Here is a 17125-nt window from a genome sequence, read left to right as displayed (position 1 = left end):
CAAAAGTACATTAGTTTTATAATGAAAAAAGGGCTACTAGGATTCACTCCCCCCCCTACTTTTTGTACTTTGTCAGAGTTAAATACTATATTTTAGATTTGCTCCCTAAGTTGGTATAAAATTAAAGTGTTGATGTTGTTTTGGATTTCGGATTTCAATCCCATTTTATATCATCTTGTTTTATTTTTGTAAATTTTATTTTGTTTCTTACTGAGTTAACATCACTTTTGCCTCGTGGGGTCTTTTGCATACTATGATTTTTTCAGAGTCATTTTAAAGGATTCTTGAAATAAAACAACCAAACAAAACCCTAATGATATAGAATCACTGAGATGTATGAAACAGCAAAGATTTCAGAGTATACTAATGGTAAAGTGATTACTTGTTGGAATAAGATGGGAAATCAGTTATTACCTTAAGGTAATTAGTTGAACAAGATTTTAGGGGGAAGTAAAAATCTTTGCAAAATAAAAATGGTAGTATTGTTTGTTTGCTGATCACTTTGTGTATCCTGGCCAACTCAATTAAATTAAATAAACACTTATTAAGCACTTGCTAACAAACAAGATGCCATGCCAAGAGCTAAGGTTACAGAGACTAAGTCAAAACAGTCCCTACTCTTGAGCTGCTTACAGTTAGATGAGAGAATACCTGTGAGTCAACAAGTATATGGAAAGTAACATAAAATATTTCTGGAAAGAAGGATAACTAGGGGAATCAGGAGATGCCTCCAGTAGGTGATTCCTGAGCTATATTCTGAAAGAAGCTATGGATTCTTTGGAGCCTAGGTCAGCAGGGATGCATGGCAGGGGGTTGAGTAAGGGGAACTCAAGTAAAAAGGGTGTTTCCACAATCCGACTAGCAGCTTCTGTGGGGGTGTAAGGTCCACCCACAGCCAGCACCCGGAAAGCTGCCAGCACACTGGGAAAGCACAGGTTCTTTTGATCTGCTTTAATAAGGAAAGCAAGGTTAAAGGAGTTGACAAGTTTACTTTAATCTAGCATACAGACAGCATTCACTTAGTTCAGGGGAAAAAGCCAGTACCCTGAACTTCAGAATAAAATACAAACAAATTACAAACATCAACAGACAGACCTTGTCTGATTCAAATCCCAATACACAGTTACCAGAGTTCAACAAAGTCTCAGCATCCGGGTTTACAAGCTGGAGGGCTCCTTATCTACAGCTGCCCAGAGTCTCCTCGTCAACACCATCTCGAGAACCCTTAAACAAATTACAAACAGACAAACCCAATACAATTCATAGTTACCAACGTCTAGGTTCAGCCCGGGAGCTCAGAACAAGGGCTGGTCCAGAGTCATGCACGCCACCACTGCTGCACCAAAGAGCTCCAAAGAACAAACAGCCAGCCCCTGGTTTTTATATCTTTTTCAGTGTCAGGGGTGAGTCACACATGCGACTCACTCACGTGACCTAGAATTGTCACAGAGAGGCAGACTTAAACCCACGTGGTCTAAAAGCCTCTGCTCTCCCAGACATGTAAACTAGGCCCACCCTGGAGTTAGCCCCACCTTGGGCCCCACCTTAGTTGCCAATCCACATCCACTAAGGTTTTACACCTAATAGGGGTTTGGGCCTGGGGCTTAGTACCTAGTAAGACTCAATCAAAGACACTGAATTAATCAAAGGAAAAAAAGGCCAAACTCTTCAAGGGCACTTGTTGAACTAAGTGCTAAGGAGCCCATTTTGATTACCAATACAAAGGGCAAAGATGAGAGATCTGTTTCATATTCTTTAATACTCTCTCTAAGGGCAACAGTGGTCATATTTGTCTCTGCTACATAGATGTTATAGTGTTAGATGAGTCTGAAAGCAATACTATGCACATCAAAAGAACATCTTGATGTTTTCACATCAATTAATTGATTTGACTAAATAGAATTAGATTAATTAACTAGAATTAATTTTAGTGGCTCCTATGATGCTTTTATCATACTTCTGTTACCTAGCTAGGACCTTATTTGGTGCTTCAGATATTACACAGAAACTCTTAATTCTTTTCACTATCCCAAGCAGCATCTGAGAGGAGTCCACCGATATAACCATAAAGTAATATCATGCTTCATAGTAGGCATTTGTTTAGTGTCCTGTAAATTAAATTGTGTTTTCTTGTGAGCTGAGGAAGTCATAGAGTTGGTTAATAAATTATATTTATTGCTTTCCTCTTTCATGTCTCAAATTTAGTGCAAATTCCTAATGACCTATCCCTGAAAATCTCTATTTAGTATTTTTCTATTTTAAGAATTTAGCCAGCTTATTATACAAGAGTTAAGTGTTTCTTAATAAAACTTTACATGTGTAGGTTTTTGTCACCTATTATATTTCAAACCATGTAGAATAGAGATGTCTTACTTATTTTTGTATTTCCCTCAGTGCCATGTATATAGTATACACTCAATAAATGTTCATTGAATGAATGAAAAAATATTTTATTTTTTTCTGGCTCTAAAAAGAAACATTTTGTTTATTTCCAATATTTACCTAGGTGTAGACACCAGTTTCTAGACAGATATTACAGAGTTGAGAGAGTACCTTTGATGACTCTCACCACTCTAGGAGTCATTTTATGTCACTTTTCAGACCTTTCTAGGTGCCTCAAAAAGGAAAAGAAGGAACTTCCAATAAATAATTGAAAACAAAGTAATGAACAGTAATTATCAATGTGAAGCAAATGATTCATTCTCCCTGTCTTTCTTTGGAAGGCAAAGAAATTTATTTCTCTTTTTTTTCTGTTACTATTTTTTCATTTATCATTTCTTTATATAGACCTTCATTCATTATACTTGTTAATTGATTACAATGGGCTGCAAAATTCTCACACCATTTATTAACAGTTAAGGTCCTGTAAACTTTTTCAGTAAGCTAAATAAAAACTGAAAACTGAAAGTTTTAGTCACTTAGAGCTGATAAAGATGTTTTAGATTTTTCCCCAATTTAGTTATGAACATGTAAAAAAAATCTCTTAAAAAATTTTATCTTTCAATTACTATAGTACTTTAAAAATTATTCCAAAAGGTATGTGACCATGTAAGAGAATTTGTTTACTATTTCTACTTGCTTTTGTTAACAACTGCTGTGCCTATTACTTCTGTAGATTCTAATTGAATTAGAGACAGCATTATTAGATGATGAGCCTCATTGGTATAAACTTCAGACACATGATGTCTCTTCATTGCCACTTCCCCACCCGTCTCCGTATTTGCCACGACGACAGCCACATGGGGAGAGCCCAACAAGAAGGTTGCAAAGTAGGTTTCAGTACTTCTTATCTGGTATATCTTACTTAGATATTTCTGACTGTTGACTTTTATAAAGTTGTAAAATGCCAAATATTTTGTGGTTATTTTATAGATTTCTAATGTTGTCTTCATGGCTGCTATTTGTTCTCTGGCTATATCCCTTGAACAGTGACTGTAGTTATCCTGGTGTTTTTCAAAGATATTTTCAGTTCAGAGAAAGTTGTTTTATCCATAATAAACAATTCTACCACTTATTTTAAGCCATAAACTTCTTCTGAAGGCATTTAGAAACAGGCATCCCTCTTAACTCTGAAGTAACAAGACTTTTCTTAATGAGGCTGTTGTTACCATGTAGTGGGTTGATTATTTCAGACTGGGTCTGAGATCCACTGCATCCTAGTGGAGTTGTTACAGTATGTTCTCAACTACATAGGTTCAGAGACTTGCTTTTGAAATTTCTGGAGAATTTAACCAAAACTCATAATAGACTGGTTTATTTACAAACCATAATGGCTGTTTATTATTTTTACAGTGGGAGATATAGTTGGCAAGATAACCATTACTTTTAATTTCCAGGAGATACTTCCCTCTAAGTGGGTAGGAAAAAAGGAGGAAAATAAATTATGACTTATAACAATGCTTGATAAAAATGAAATCAGTGTTGATGAAACATAATTCTGAGAAGAGTTTCATAAGGTTCTATCATAGTAGAGCTATAAAATTAATCCTTTTCCATTAATAGAATACTCCTTTCAGAATATTCACATCCACCAAACTCAGTATCTCTGTCTTTCTTCCTTTCAGTGTTGAACGAACAATGACAATTTCTTACTCCCCAGATTGTCTCTTTCTAGACTCCCCAAAGACAATTCAGCCTCCTGTTTACATTTGCCACTACAATATGCCCTTATGGTATATTTACAATTTTTGGAATTGCCATTTATTTTACTTAAATTATTTTTAGGTGGTAGCTTCCTGGCACCTTAGTTTCATCAGCAAACCATCTCCAAATCATATTGTTCAGTAGGTCTTCATTTTGGGTCTTCGAATTAGAATAATGTTGCTTCTGAACCTGTATTTTGGAGCTACAGTTTGACCCTTGAATACTATATTCACTTACTGTAGCTCTCTCCAGGACAGAGATTTAAACAATATGTGTAATTGTTAAAAGTATTCTCGTTGCATCTCTGAAATTTATAAACTAGTAGGTTGTTGTGGGTATAGGTAAACAGTAAGGCATAGAAATGGGTATTAGGGCTAATGAGTTAGAAAAGTCAGTTAGGGTTATTTATACAGTACTCATTAATAATGGCAGGAAGACCACTTCTTAAGGGCTACACTCTGTGTAGGAGTCAATCACTTAAGCATGTATCCTATAAATGGTGAAATATCATCCTTTAAAATGTATCTATGTGAGATAAGAACTTGGTTGATTGTATATAAGGAAGAAAGTCACCATCAGTACTTATTATAGAAAATTGACCTATGTTATGTAGTTCTACAAGGTGTTCCTAAAGGTGTTCTTTTATTTTTATCACTACAAAGGATAATCAAAAAGGTGTTAGCTTTTACAAATGCTTAAACTGTGCTGCATATCTAATGTAAAATTTGTGACTAGCTGTATATTGAGGCAACTGTCATCTAAACTTTTAGTACAACTGAATTAACCATTGAAGGCAATGTGGAGTTGTTGCATTGAGTTCATGTGAATCTTGCAAAGTGCATCAACCTTTGCATCACAAATGAATTGAAGATGTTATTTATTAATATTCCAATTAAATAAAATGTTGTTGAAAATTTCATTCATTTTTTCTCTTGCAAATATGTATTTTTGCCTATGTGTCCAGACTTTACGAACACCCTGTATTAGCCCATGATTAAATTATCTAAAGATATAAACTCTATTTTCCTACATGAAGGCTAAAACTCTGGCCCTTAGAAAATAGAGAAAGGTTTTAATTTAACTTAGCACCAAATAGACTGTTGATTGGAGTTATATTAAAGAAAAGCTTTATATATAATATATATATTTATCTTTTATAAGCAAATGCTTAGTACCATTGAATCTGCCTAGTAGTGCTAGTATTCATTTTTATTGAATGAATGTCAATGGTATTAATTGAGTTTCTATCCATTTTAAAGCAATAATTTTCTTTTAGAAAATTGTTCAGCTACTTTTCTGCTAACGAAAAGAACTTTTTCTTATATTTAGAAAATTCAAGTCTCTGGTTATTTACTAAGCATCTGTTATGTGCAGAGCATTGGCAAGGCACTAGAAGTGATAAAAAGACCCAGAAAAGCATGGTCCCCAATCACATGAATGTTATAATCTGAAAGAATGTATAGCATAAAAACAAATATTTATAAAACCTGCCCTATTTAAAGTCCATTCTTCTGCTCTTCCTTTCTTAAATTTTTTGTTTTCTAAAACATTTCAAACAAGTAATTATGAGTTCTATTTCATTAATTTTGTCACTAGGGTCAGGGATTGTTGGTTCAGTGTAGCAATAGAAAAACAGTGAATGATTGAGAAATTTTGGTTTTAATTTTAAAGGATGCTTTAAAGCTTTTTTGTCTTAAATCCTTCCTTAAAAATAAATCCATTTTAGAGAGGCAGCATATAAATCCTAAAATTATATTTTTTCGGAGAGTAGGCCTATTTGGTTGGAATTTGGAGGATGTGATGAAGCTGGAAAGATATATTGGAACCAGATTGTGGAAAACCTTGAGTGATCTTGAGCAGGAATTTATACTTTATTTGGTAAGCAGTGGGGAGCCCCTGAAGGTTCTTTTGGTTCATTTTTTTTAAGGGACTTACAGGTTAAGAACCTTATGTAAGGAAGATAAGCCAATAGCGATCAAGATGGATTTGTAAAAGAAAGACCAGAGGCAGAAGACCAGTTAGTCTAGGTGAGGAAAGATCAGGACTTAAGTCCAAGATGTTTGCAGTGGAAGTTGATAAGACTTAGGAGTTGATTAGATTTGTGGGGCATGTGAGATGGAAGTATCAAAGATGATCCCAAAGTTATGAAGCTTTGTTACTTGGAGAATGGTGAAAACATCAAGAGAAAGGGAAAGGTGAAGAATTAAGTTTTGCATATGTTGAGTGTGAGGTACCAACATACCATTTGGGTGCTGGATCTCTAGGGAGCATATATTTCATATTCATTTACATAGAGTTGATAATTGAAATTTTGAGAGTGGAAGAGGTCCTCAAGGAAGAGAGTATATTGAGAGAAAAGAGAGCTCAAGGAAAGAACTTGGAGGGATACCTTTATTAGGGGATGAGAAGAATATGAAGAACTAGCCACAGAGACAGAAGGAACAATAAGAGAAAGAAAGGAGGAAAATCATGAAAGTTTAGTATCAAATAGTAAGTGAGAGATGGTATCTAGAATGAAGATATGCTCTACAGTTATCACATGCCACAGACAGATCAAGGACAATGAAAGTTGAAAACTTGACCTGTGGATTGAGTGGTAAGAAGGATATTAGTGGCCTTGGAGAGAAAGATCTATTTCAGTACACTAGTTGGAATGGAAGCCAGATTACAAGGGGTGGAGAAGTGAAGGGTTGATGAATAAGAGGAGTTAGGATTATAGATGTGAAACTCAAGGGACGTTATAGGTCATGTAGTGCCACCTCTTCATTTTACTAATAAAGAAATTGAGGCCCAATGAGGAAAAGTGACTTACCCAGTGTAAGACTGGTAATAAATGGGAGAGTTGGGATTCATACTTAAGTCCTGTACAAGTTCAATGATTTGTCTAGGGCACTATGTGTAGATTACTCTTTCTGTAGCCTTAGCAGCAAAGAAGGAAGAAAAAGGTAGGATGATAGCATGAAGGAGTGTCTAAGACTATAAGAAATATTTTATTTGTCATTAAGATTGGGGGGACCTGAGTATGCCTTTAAACCGAGGGGTGGAAAGGTGGAAGATGCATACAAAGGAAAGTATGTAATAAGACAAAGAGCCAGGCTTTGCAGGAATTGAAATGCTAGACAAAGGAGTTTATATTTTATCTTAGAGGTAACAGAGAACCACTGGAGTTTATTGTTTTGTGTGTGTGTGTGTGTGTGTGTGTGTGTGTGTGTTGCAGGTAACATGGTCAGACTTCCAATTTGAGGAAAATAATTTTGGCAGCAGAGTAGAGGATGGTTTAGAGTGGAGAGAGACTTGAGGTAGTAGACCAATTAGAGGGCTTTCACAATATTTCTGATAAGAGGTGATGAGGGCCTGAACTAAGGCAATGATTCTATGAGCAGAGAGAAGACATATATGAGAGATTTTGTAGAAGTAGGAATGACAAGATCTGGTGACTGGATTTGTGGAGTAAGAGAGAATGAGACTAGAATAGCACCCAGGTTACAAACCTGAATGACGGGAAGGTTGATGGTACAGTTGAGAGTAACAAGAAAGTTATGAGGAGGGGTAGATTTTAGGCAAAGATAATGAGTTGTTTTGAACATGTTGAGTTTGAGATACCTCTAAGAATTTTTGTGAGGATCAAATCGATATTTGTAAATCATTTAACAAAGTGCCTGGCACATGGTAGGCCCTTAATTAATGAATAATAATGCAAAGCATTATTCTGGGGAAGATGGGAAAAGATGGGATCAAGAGTGCATACAGAGAGATTGGCTTATATAGAGGAGGGTGGAGTAAGGGAGAAAGAGTAGGTGATAGAGTCAGGAAGATGAGAGATATGGAGAAGGGAAGAATAGAATGCTCATGGCAAATGACAATGATGATTTTGTTGGTGAAGTATGAATTAAGGTCTTGAGCTGAAAGGGTGGGATAGTGGGTAGTATTTGGTGATTAAGTAAAGAAGAGAACATTTGGAACTGCCATTGTGGTGAGTGGGATAGAAAATCAAGTAAGGAGTGGTAGAAGAATTGATTTGCTGAAAGTTAGAGTAAAATTTGAGATTAGATAACATAAATTTGTGTGGGACTCAGTGAGCACAGTTATGTGACTTCCTCTAAGACTATCCAGTAGCACAGGAGTTGTAGTGAAGATGCAGATGGTGGAGGTAGTCAGGGTTGAGGGTTGGTGAGACATGGGTGGCCACAGGACAAGGAATCAAGGGATTGGAAAGTAGAAGGCAGTGGGAGTTGAGCAAATTGAGGAACTCACTGGTAAGTGAGTATATTTTAGTCAACATCAGTATATGTAAGTTCAAGTTCTGTAGTATGAGAGAAGGAATGGAGATAGAGGGACAGAGTGATTTAGAAATGGATTCTGAGAAAGGAAAACAAATCTCTAAGGTTCAGTAGAATTAACTTCAAGGCTCTAAAGTGGTTGATCAATTTGGATAGGGTGGACCTCCAAAAAGAAACTGCTAAGTGATCATAGGTAGGTAGGTAGTTAGGTAACAAGCATTTATTGATAACTATGATCTAGGAACTGGTGTAGAGGGAGAGTCTGGAAGTGGCAGTGAGGAACAAGTAGAGTTCCAACTCTCCCAACCAGGACCATTGAATATTGAAGTATGAGAGATAGTACGACCAATATTGGAAAGGATGGCCAGTAATGGAGTGTCACAAATGAACCAGGTGAGAATATCTTATGAATTACAATATGATTTTCCAGCTTACAAATTTGTTAGATAATTTAAAACTAAATATGGAGAGACTATAAGGGATATTAAAACAAATAAATAAACCAATTGAAGCTAATTTTGAAACAACAGACTATTACTCAATTTAAAAGAAGTTAGCAAAATTATTTATTTTAATTGAAAATGCTTTAACTTCATTGTTTTAAATTCACAGTTAACCCAATGGAAATGTTTTGTTTTTGTGCAGTAGTACATGTGTTTTAAACTCAGTTCACTATTAAAAATAACTTGTTTATAAAACCCTGAATCAAGATTAATATTTTTGGAGAATATTATCACTTGGACTATAACATGAACATATACAATTTAATAAAGTCCAATATATAAAAATTTGAATCTACAAAATTACCAGGTTATTTTATTTTACAGTATTTAGAAATTATATGGAACTACCATTTAAAGAATTAATTTATTTCTATCCTTGCTGCTTCCTCATTTTCTATTTTTATACACTCACAGTGTCAAATTAAATTACTGAGAGCACAAACTAACATTGGTGGAAAAAGTGCTAGATTTGAAGTCAGATCACCAGGGTTTGAACTATGGCTCTGAAACTGTGTGTTCCTCATTGTAAACAATTGCTAGCATTTATATAGTGCTTTAAGATTTGCAAAGTACCCTATAAATATTATCTCATTTTATCTTTATAACAATCCTGGGAGGTAGTTGCTATTATTAACCCCATTTTACAGATAAGGAAACTAAGGCAGACAGATTAAGTGGCTTGCCAATAGTCACATAGGTAATAAGTCTTTGAAGCTAGGTTGGAACTCAGGTCTTTCAGACTCCCAGGTCCAGTGATCTAACCAGTGTGCCACCTAGGTATAAAATGCAGGGATTGGACTAATCCAATAAAGAAATCCCTTCCAGCTCTAAATCTTGATCATTTCATAGTGGTCTTTTAAAAGAAACTCTGAATTTTCTTCTATAATATTATATATATCCATATATATAATATTAAACTAGAGTATGGATAGAATAATGGAACAATTATAGTACTTCCTTTGAGTCCTAAGTAGCAATTATGTTTCTTAACACAAGCGCTGCAAAATGAATCTGGAGCAAATACCATTGAAGATACCCTCAAAAATAGATTTTATGTTCAAATTCATCTAGGCAGAGTAGATCGAAAGATCATGAACTTTGTGATACAAGGTCCCTTGTGAGAAGTGGGGCATCGGGGAGGAGGGGGGTGGGGAAGACCATGGGAAACTTCTACTTTAACGTGGGGCAAAGACCATGGGACACTAGTAATTCTCAGGGTCATCCACGTAGGGACAGACAAGGCTGATGTAAAGGGGGATGCTTAGGAACTTGACTAGGGTAAAGCTAGTACAATATGAAGAAGGAAATGGTGGAAGCACATCATCTCATATCTTACTATTTTGTCTAATTATTCCCATTTAAATAGTTGTTCAGCTCAATTATTTCTACCTACTGAAGGACTACAGGCACTAGCAACACCTTCTAAATTCAGTTATTTCATCCTAATTATTCTTGCTTTGAGCTAGCACAAGGTAGTTTCTCTATAAATATTGTTGAATAAATAAACAATTTATTTCGAATTGTTTCACTATGGACAACATTATTCAGTAGAAATAGTTTTAATAGAGTAGTCACAATGCTACCTCAAAAATGGATAATGTTGAACATTTGGGATTATGCATACATGAAATTTAATAACAAAGGTAGCTTTCAAAAGCTGTTTGTGGGCATATGTCACAGAGTTTATATTTGGCCAATTTTTTCAAGTAACACCTTTGAGTAGAAATAGTCACAGTGGCTATGTACAAGTAATTTCAGCCCATTTAACCCATTTAGCCCATTTATTTCAAGTTGTGAAAGAACGTTTTTTGTGCGGTACTTTGAACATTTGTAAATGTCTCTAAAGTGTTCTTTGAAAAAGATTTTATAAGCATTGTAGTTTTATTATTAGGTAGCACTATGTGGTCTGTTACATGTAGATATCCTATTATACATGAGAACAATATTATGAAAGTGGTGGTTTGTTATTTATATTTATTTTTGAAGAAATACAGTCAGCAGGTAAGTCATTTTCATTTTATACCATTCTTTGGTCTGAATTTTGGGCATGTTACATTGGCATGCTATTTTATGTTGCTTATCAGGATACAAATATAAAGAATATATTTTGTTATACATGGATCAGTTATTAAATCCTTTAACAAAAAGGCATTTAACATGATACAGGGATGTCTAAAGATCATTTTACTCTATTGAAATACTGAGAAGTAATATTATTAAAAACCATTAAATACTCATTATTTTGACATATAAAATGCCATATTGTTTTAAAAAGTTTACCTGTATCCTAGTATGTACAAGTTCTTTTGTGTAAAAAATTATAAATTCATAAAATACTTGGAATCACCTCTGGTACATAACTGGCAGTGACCCTGAGCAAGTCACTTAACCTCTTAATGTTCTATGCAATTCTTTAACAGTTTAAGTTTCAGAGAAGGTGCTGACCTATATTGGTGAAGAGAGTTTCCTCATTTGGGAGTTCCATATACTAAATGAAATCTCATCCCTGTCCTTAATTTGGGGCCAAATGAAGCTGGGTTGATACTTGATTCTGACTCTCAAAGTTGATCAGATACTTGTAGTGAAAACCAGAATTGACCAAATATAATGACATTTTGTTTTATTAGATGCAGTCATAAACTATTTTTAAATGATGATTAATCCTGGATAACATTTGTAAATAATTTTAAAATTGTTTATCTGTGCTAGTTGTCCTAATGTGTGCTATTTTTCCTTAGAAATATGGTTTGCCACTAACTACCTTTGTTAGTTAGGGAAACTAGAAACAACTTCTTTTTGTTACTACTTGCAGCTATAATCCTAATTAATTGATATAACAATTTGATTTGTATGTATGAGAAAATGCTAAAGAAGTTATTTCTGAATCATCTAAATAATAATAATAATAATAACATCACTCATACTTACAAATAAAATTTACAAATACTTTCAAAATTTAAATTTGTTAATTTAAGATTTAATTAAATAATTCTTAAAAGAGAAAGTACTATGTGAATTCCTTTATCATTTGGGTTTGTGATTATACTGTTTTATGAAAACTGTCGGCTAAGCTGGATACTTCTGGAATTGTGTTTAATTCTCTCTAGCCACACTGTATAATATGCTACTATAAAATCCATGTGGCACTACTCTAAGTGCCTAATTTACAGCTAAATACCAATGGCATTCAATTAGTTAATTAAAATTTTACTTTATTTAAAATGCTTCACTGCTATTTATATATAGTAAAACTTCATTAAATTGCACCCCATTGATATATAATTCATAATAAATTTTACATGATGTACTTGCTTCCTATTGAATAAACATGTGTAAGTAATATTTCTATTGGAAAATGTTAAGACTTAAAGCTATACAAAATAAAGCAAAGTCTAATGTCCCTTACTTTCTCAAAGGATTCAAGGAACTAAGGATTTCTTCCATATCTCTGTTCATGTCAGAGTATATAATATAATATATTAATGTATGTTAATAATGATATAACCTATTATTAATTTAAAATATTTAATTTAATTATTTAAAAATAATGCAATTTTCTTCAGTATATCTTTCATTTGAACTCTTCATTAATATAGGTGGCACATCTTACCATAGTTGTTTTATTTTTAATTAGTGATGTTTTGCTGTATTTAAAAATGAATATAGTAAACTACAATCTCAATTACTAAACAGAGACTAGTTTCTCAACATCCCTGTTACATGTAGAGATTTCATGTATTTTTCCTGACATCGCTTCGTTTTAATATTTGTTTTCCAGATAAAGGCTTTTATTCATATAATTCAGGTAAATTTGTAGCATGCCCCATATGTTGACTGCATGTATACATATGCACAGTTTAATTTGGCATTGCTGTTATTGTGCTTGTTTGGGCTATTAAGTGTGTGTTAAAATCCTAAACATTTCCATAGTTAGTTTCCTTTGTCTGCCTCTAGAACTTTTCTAGTAGCTTTATGTTTTTAATCTTCCTTATCTAGATTATTGAAAGCCATTTTATTAATTAAGTGGCATATTTCATTGGGTTTGATAGTGTCTCTCATCTTCTGACAGAAGTGAAATATAATAAAGGTATTCAAATTCGTCAGATATATCAAATTTATGTAGTCTGGACACCTTTGCTGTTGAAGTGTATAAATTTATTGTTTTATGAACTTCTCTATAAGGCTGACATCATGGCAGTATGAATTAAATATTGTGTCTGAGTTGAAATTATATAAAAAACATGATTTTAAGTTACTGTGCTATATTTTTTAAAGAAAAAATGGATTGTTATGTAGATTTTAAATATACCAAATTCCCAAAGCACATACTTTGCACCAATTTAAAGCTAATCTAAATAACATCTAAGTTATTCAGTAGCCCACTGGGGACTTTTCCAGATCACAAAACAGCTTTGCTTTTGACAACTTCTTCAAGATATGTCCAGCTTAATTATCTTTTAGTTATGCTTAATGAATGTTACATTCTATATCAGAGAAGTGCAGCTAGGAAAGTAATTAAGTGAAAAGGCCTCAGGGGCAGATAGTTGCCAAATAAAACTAATTACTTATTTGTATGAGTCTTGGCATTATCTTCTTTTTGTGCCAGTTTTTGTTGATGCTTTGTTATTTTGTCCAAGGATTATGTTTCCTGTGCAATATCACTATTTCAGCTTTTATTCCTATATTTTCTTGTATTCCTATTTAAATTGACTTATAACTCTCAGACAGCAAGAAACAAATAATAGTATCCAGTAGCCAAAATAAGAATGCTCTAAGTTAGGAACAAAGCAGCATACTTTCTTTTAGTGACTTCATCAGTTCTTGTGGATTTAATTATCACTTTAGGGACTTGATTCCTAGATCTACATATGCAGCTCTGGTCTCTATCTTGCATTTGTTTCATGCTTCACTATTCTGGTTATCCCATAGACATCTCTATTCAAAATGTCCAAAAACCGAACTCACTGTATTTTCCCCCAAACCCACCCCACCTTTTGAATGTTCCTATTTATCTTAATGACATCACTGTTCTCCTCATTACCCATATTTACAACCTCAGAGTCAACTTTAATTTTGTACTCTTCTTACCCCTGAATATGTGATCTCTTGCCAAGTCTTGATTCTATCTCTGTAGCACCTTTCACATCTTACCCTTTCTTGATACTTAAAATGCCACCACCCTAGTTCTGACTCTCATCACCTCCTTTCAGACTCTTTCAGTAGTCTCTTAATTAGTCTCATTTTCTCCAGTTCTTCCCCTAACCAATCCATTTTCATCTGATCTACAAAAGTTAAAATGTACTTTTGTATTAAAGTATAGATCTGACTATGTAATTCTCTTACTCAGTGAACATGGGTGACTATTATTTCTAGAGTCAAATACATGCTCCTCTATTTGACATTTTTAGCCCTTCACGACATAGTTCCAGCCATCCTTTTCAACCTTATTATCCATTACTTCTCTTCACACTCTTCCACCCATTCAAATTGGCATCCTTGCTATGATTCACATACAACACTCCATCTCCCTTCCCTGTGCTTTTGTACTGGCTGTCTCCCATGCCTGGAATATATTCCCTTAATATTTTAGCCTCCTACAATCTCTAGTTTACTTCAAAGTTAAGCACCAGGCCCTACCAGATTCTCCCAGTTGCTGATACCTTCCCCTCAAAATTACTTTGTATTTCATAGGATTATATAGATTTAGAGACAGAAGAGCCTTTAAAGGTCCATCTTGTCCAATCTCCCTCATTTTATTGATGAAGAGATGAGGCCCAGAGAAATTAAGTATTTGTCACCTAACTTGTAAGTATCTGAGGCAGTATTTAAACCCAGGTATTCCTGACTTGAAGTCCAGTGCTCTATCCACTTTACTGTACTACCTTTATGTTTTTATTTTGTATGTCCATGTATGTGTACTTGCTGTTTATTGCAGTAGTCTTCCTTGAGGGTACTGGGGAATTTCTTAGTCTTCGCTCCTGGAAAGCTCATAGAATGTCACTCGCTAACTGGATCTGCTGACAGGAGGCTGCATAATTTGAATAAGATAACTGAATTTATTTTTAAGCATCTAAGACTGCTCACTAATAACAGATTCAACTTCCTAGAGTACAGCTTTTCAGGCATGCTTAGAGTATATTGCCAATTAGCAGCATTCCGTGGCAATTTAAGATAGACAAGTAACAAGTAGAGAAAGAGAGAATCAGATGAGGGAAAACAAGGGCCTTCTGGGGGAATATTTGACATTCAGCTGGCAGAATTTGTTATCAGGATGGGAAAACATTCCCTGTTAAATGGTAGGAGAGAAGAAGTCACCAAATACTTTTACAATTGTTAATGAAGTCTGTTTGATTTAAGACAGTAAGGTTAAGGTAATGATCCAGAGGTTCCCAAAGTGGGCAGTACTACCTTCTCAGGGGTGCTGGAATGATCCAGAGGGGCGGTAGTAGCCTCAGGTGCAATTGGAGGGCATCAAATAAAAATAAGGGGGTGGCAGATGCATAAGGAAAGAAGACAAGATAAGAAAATTTTGAAAAACTGTTCATACATGTTTCATTTGTAGGGTTGTCAGGCAAGTGTGTCATGCATTGTGGGGAAGTCCAGATTACATCAGCAGGAATATGTGTATGTAATGACTTGTTTATATGATAGTATACGGTTACATGACACAATATTGAATCATCAATATTTCAATTCAGGAAAAACCCCACAAATTTACAATAAATTGTTCAGTTTAAGATGTGTCACTTTTTAAAAAAAAATTTCATATTGTTTTGAAATGATACAAATTTCAAAAAAATCATTGAAGGGTTAAAGAAAATAGATTCCTGGGGGGGAGGTGAGTAATTTTTTTTTGAAGAGGGGACAGTAGGCCAAATAAGTTTGGGAACCTCTGATTCAGCAAAACTGAAGGACAAATCCAAGGACAATAGTTTTTTACAACAGTGGTTGAGAACCTCTGCTTTCCTCTGTCCATATATAGTTTGTCATATTTTATTTCTCCATTGAAGGTAGAGATAATTATTTTTCTCCTAGCCCAATGCCCAAAACATAGCAGGCTCCTAATGAATACTTGATGATTGATTGCTTGAATCATTGTGTTAGTTCAAGTTTTCCCATATATTTTTTACATCTTTTTAGTCCTCATTTCTCATAGTAAAGTAAAATCTCATCTTTCATGGAATTCATGTGTTCTATGATATTTTGTAAGATTAAACTTAGGTATTCAGAAATGCAAATGCATTTTATTAGTAAGGCAGGTCAGAAAGGTTGCACAGAATTTCAATATTTAGAGCTTTCCAATGATCCTTGTAGGAGAATAATCAATAAAATTGAAGGCCATCAAAGATAAAACTTTAAGCCCTTTAGCTGTGAGGCCACTGATGTGACTCTTTCATAATTCTCACTTCTATATTTTCTGGTGAAGAAGTTGCTTTATCTTATGACCTATCAAATAACATTCTTTGGTTGGGTTAAAAGTCTAAGGAAAAGTCATCATAACATTTTCTATATTTTCTGTTTTTATATTTTCTTTCTTTTTTTTCCTTAGCAGAAAAAGGTTTTAATTATAGATGTTTTAACTTGTTGACTTTTTTCTATCATCAAATAAAGAACTATCCTTTCTTGATAACACTATGTGAGCATGTTAGAGTTTATTTATCCTACCTTTCTAGATAGCACATAGTGGTTAGAGTAATGCTTCCTTCATTTAACTAGAGCTTCACTAGAATAACAAACAATGAATTCATATAGGAGAAGCATTGAGTGACTAATATTTAGTTGATAATTGAACAATTGACTTATCACACTAATTTCTTGAATGACATTTTGATTTTGAGAGTGTTTTCATGAAACATTTCAAAGATGTTTTAAAATTGAAAGGAACAAGGTTCCTTAGATAGCAGAGTTGCCTTACTAGTCAGGAATTTCAATTTCAACTTCATATTCCCCCTCTGACATGTATTTCCTGTGTGACCCTGGGCAAGTCACTTACCCTCTCGGTGACCTAGACAACTTTCTAACACTATATATTATAGAACAGTATCTGCATCGATAGAAGGAGTTTTCTATACTGAGAGTTTACTACATGATGAAATCACAGGTATAGACCAGCCCCTCCCCCACAAAACAAAAACAACAAAAACAAAAGAGAGGAGAAAGGTAGAATTGATTAGATTTGATCAAGTACCCTAAAAGTTT

The 17125-nt window shown here is 34.2% G+C and overlaps 1 protein-coding gene across 5 annotated transcripts in view; it reads left to right on the top strand.

The window, feature by feature from the left end:
• Positions 1-17125, top strand: part of RIMS2 (regulating synaptic membrane exocytosis 2) — a 544900-nt gene that overhangs the window by 170250 nt on the left and 357525 nt on the right. For all 5 annotated transcript variants that reach the window (XM_036741740.1, XM_036741738.1, XM_036741737.1 and 2 more), the window contains one exon: positions 3116-3269. In XM_036741740.1, coding sequence (XP_036597635.1) covers positions 3116-3269 — 154 coding nt within the window. The remainder of the gene's footprint in view (positions 1-3115; positions 3270-17125) is intronic.

Source organism: Trichosurus vulpecula, chromosome 1 (genome assembly GCF_011100635.1).
Source record: "Trichosurus vulpecula isolate mTriVul1 chromosome 1, mTriVul1.pri, whole genome shotgun sequence".
Classification (NCBI taxonomy): Eukaryota; Metazoa; Chordata; class Mammalia; order Diprotodontia; family Phalangeridae; genus Trichosurus; species Trichosurus vulpecula.
Note: the sequence above shows the minus strand (reverse complement) of the source record. Positions and strands in the feature narration are given on the sequence as shown.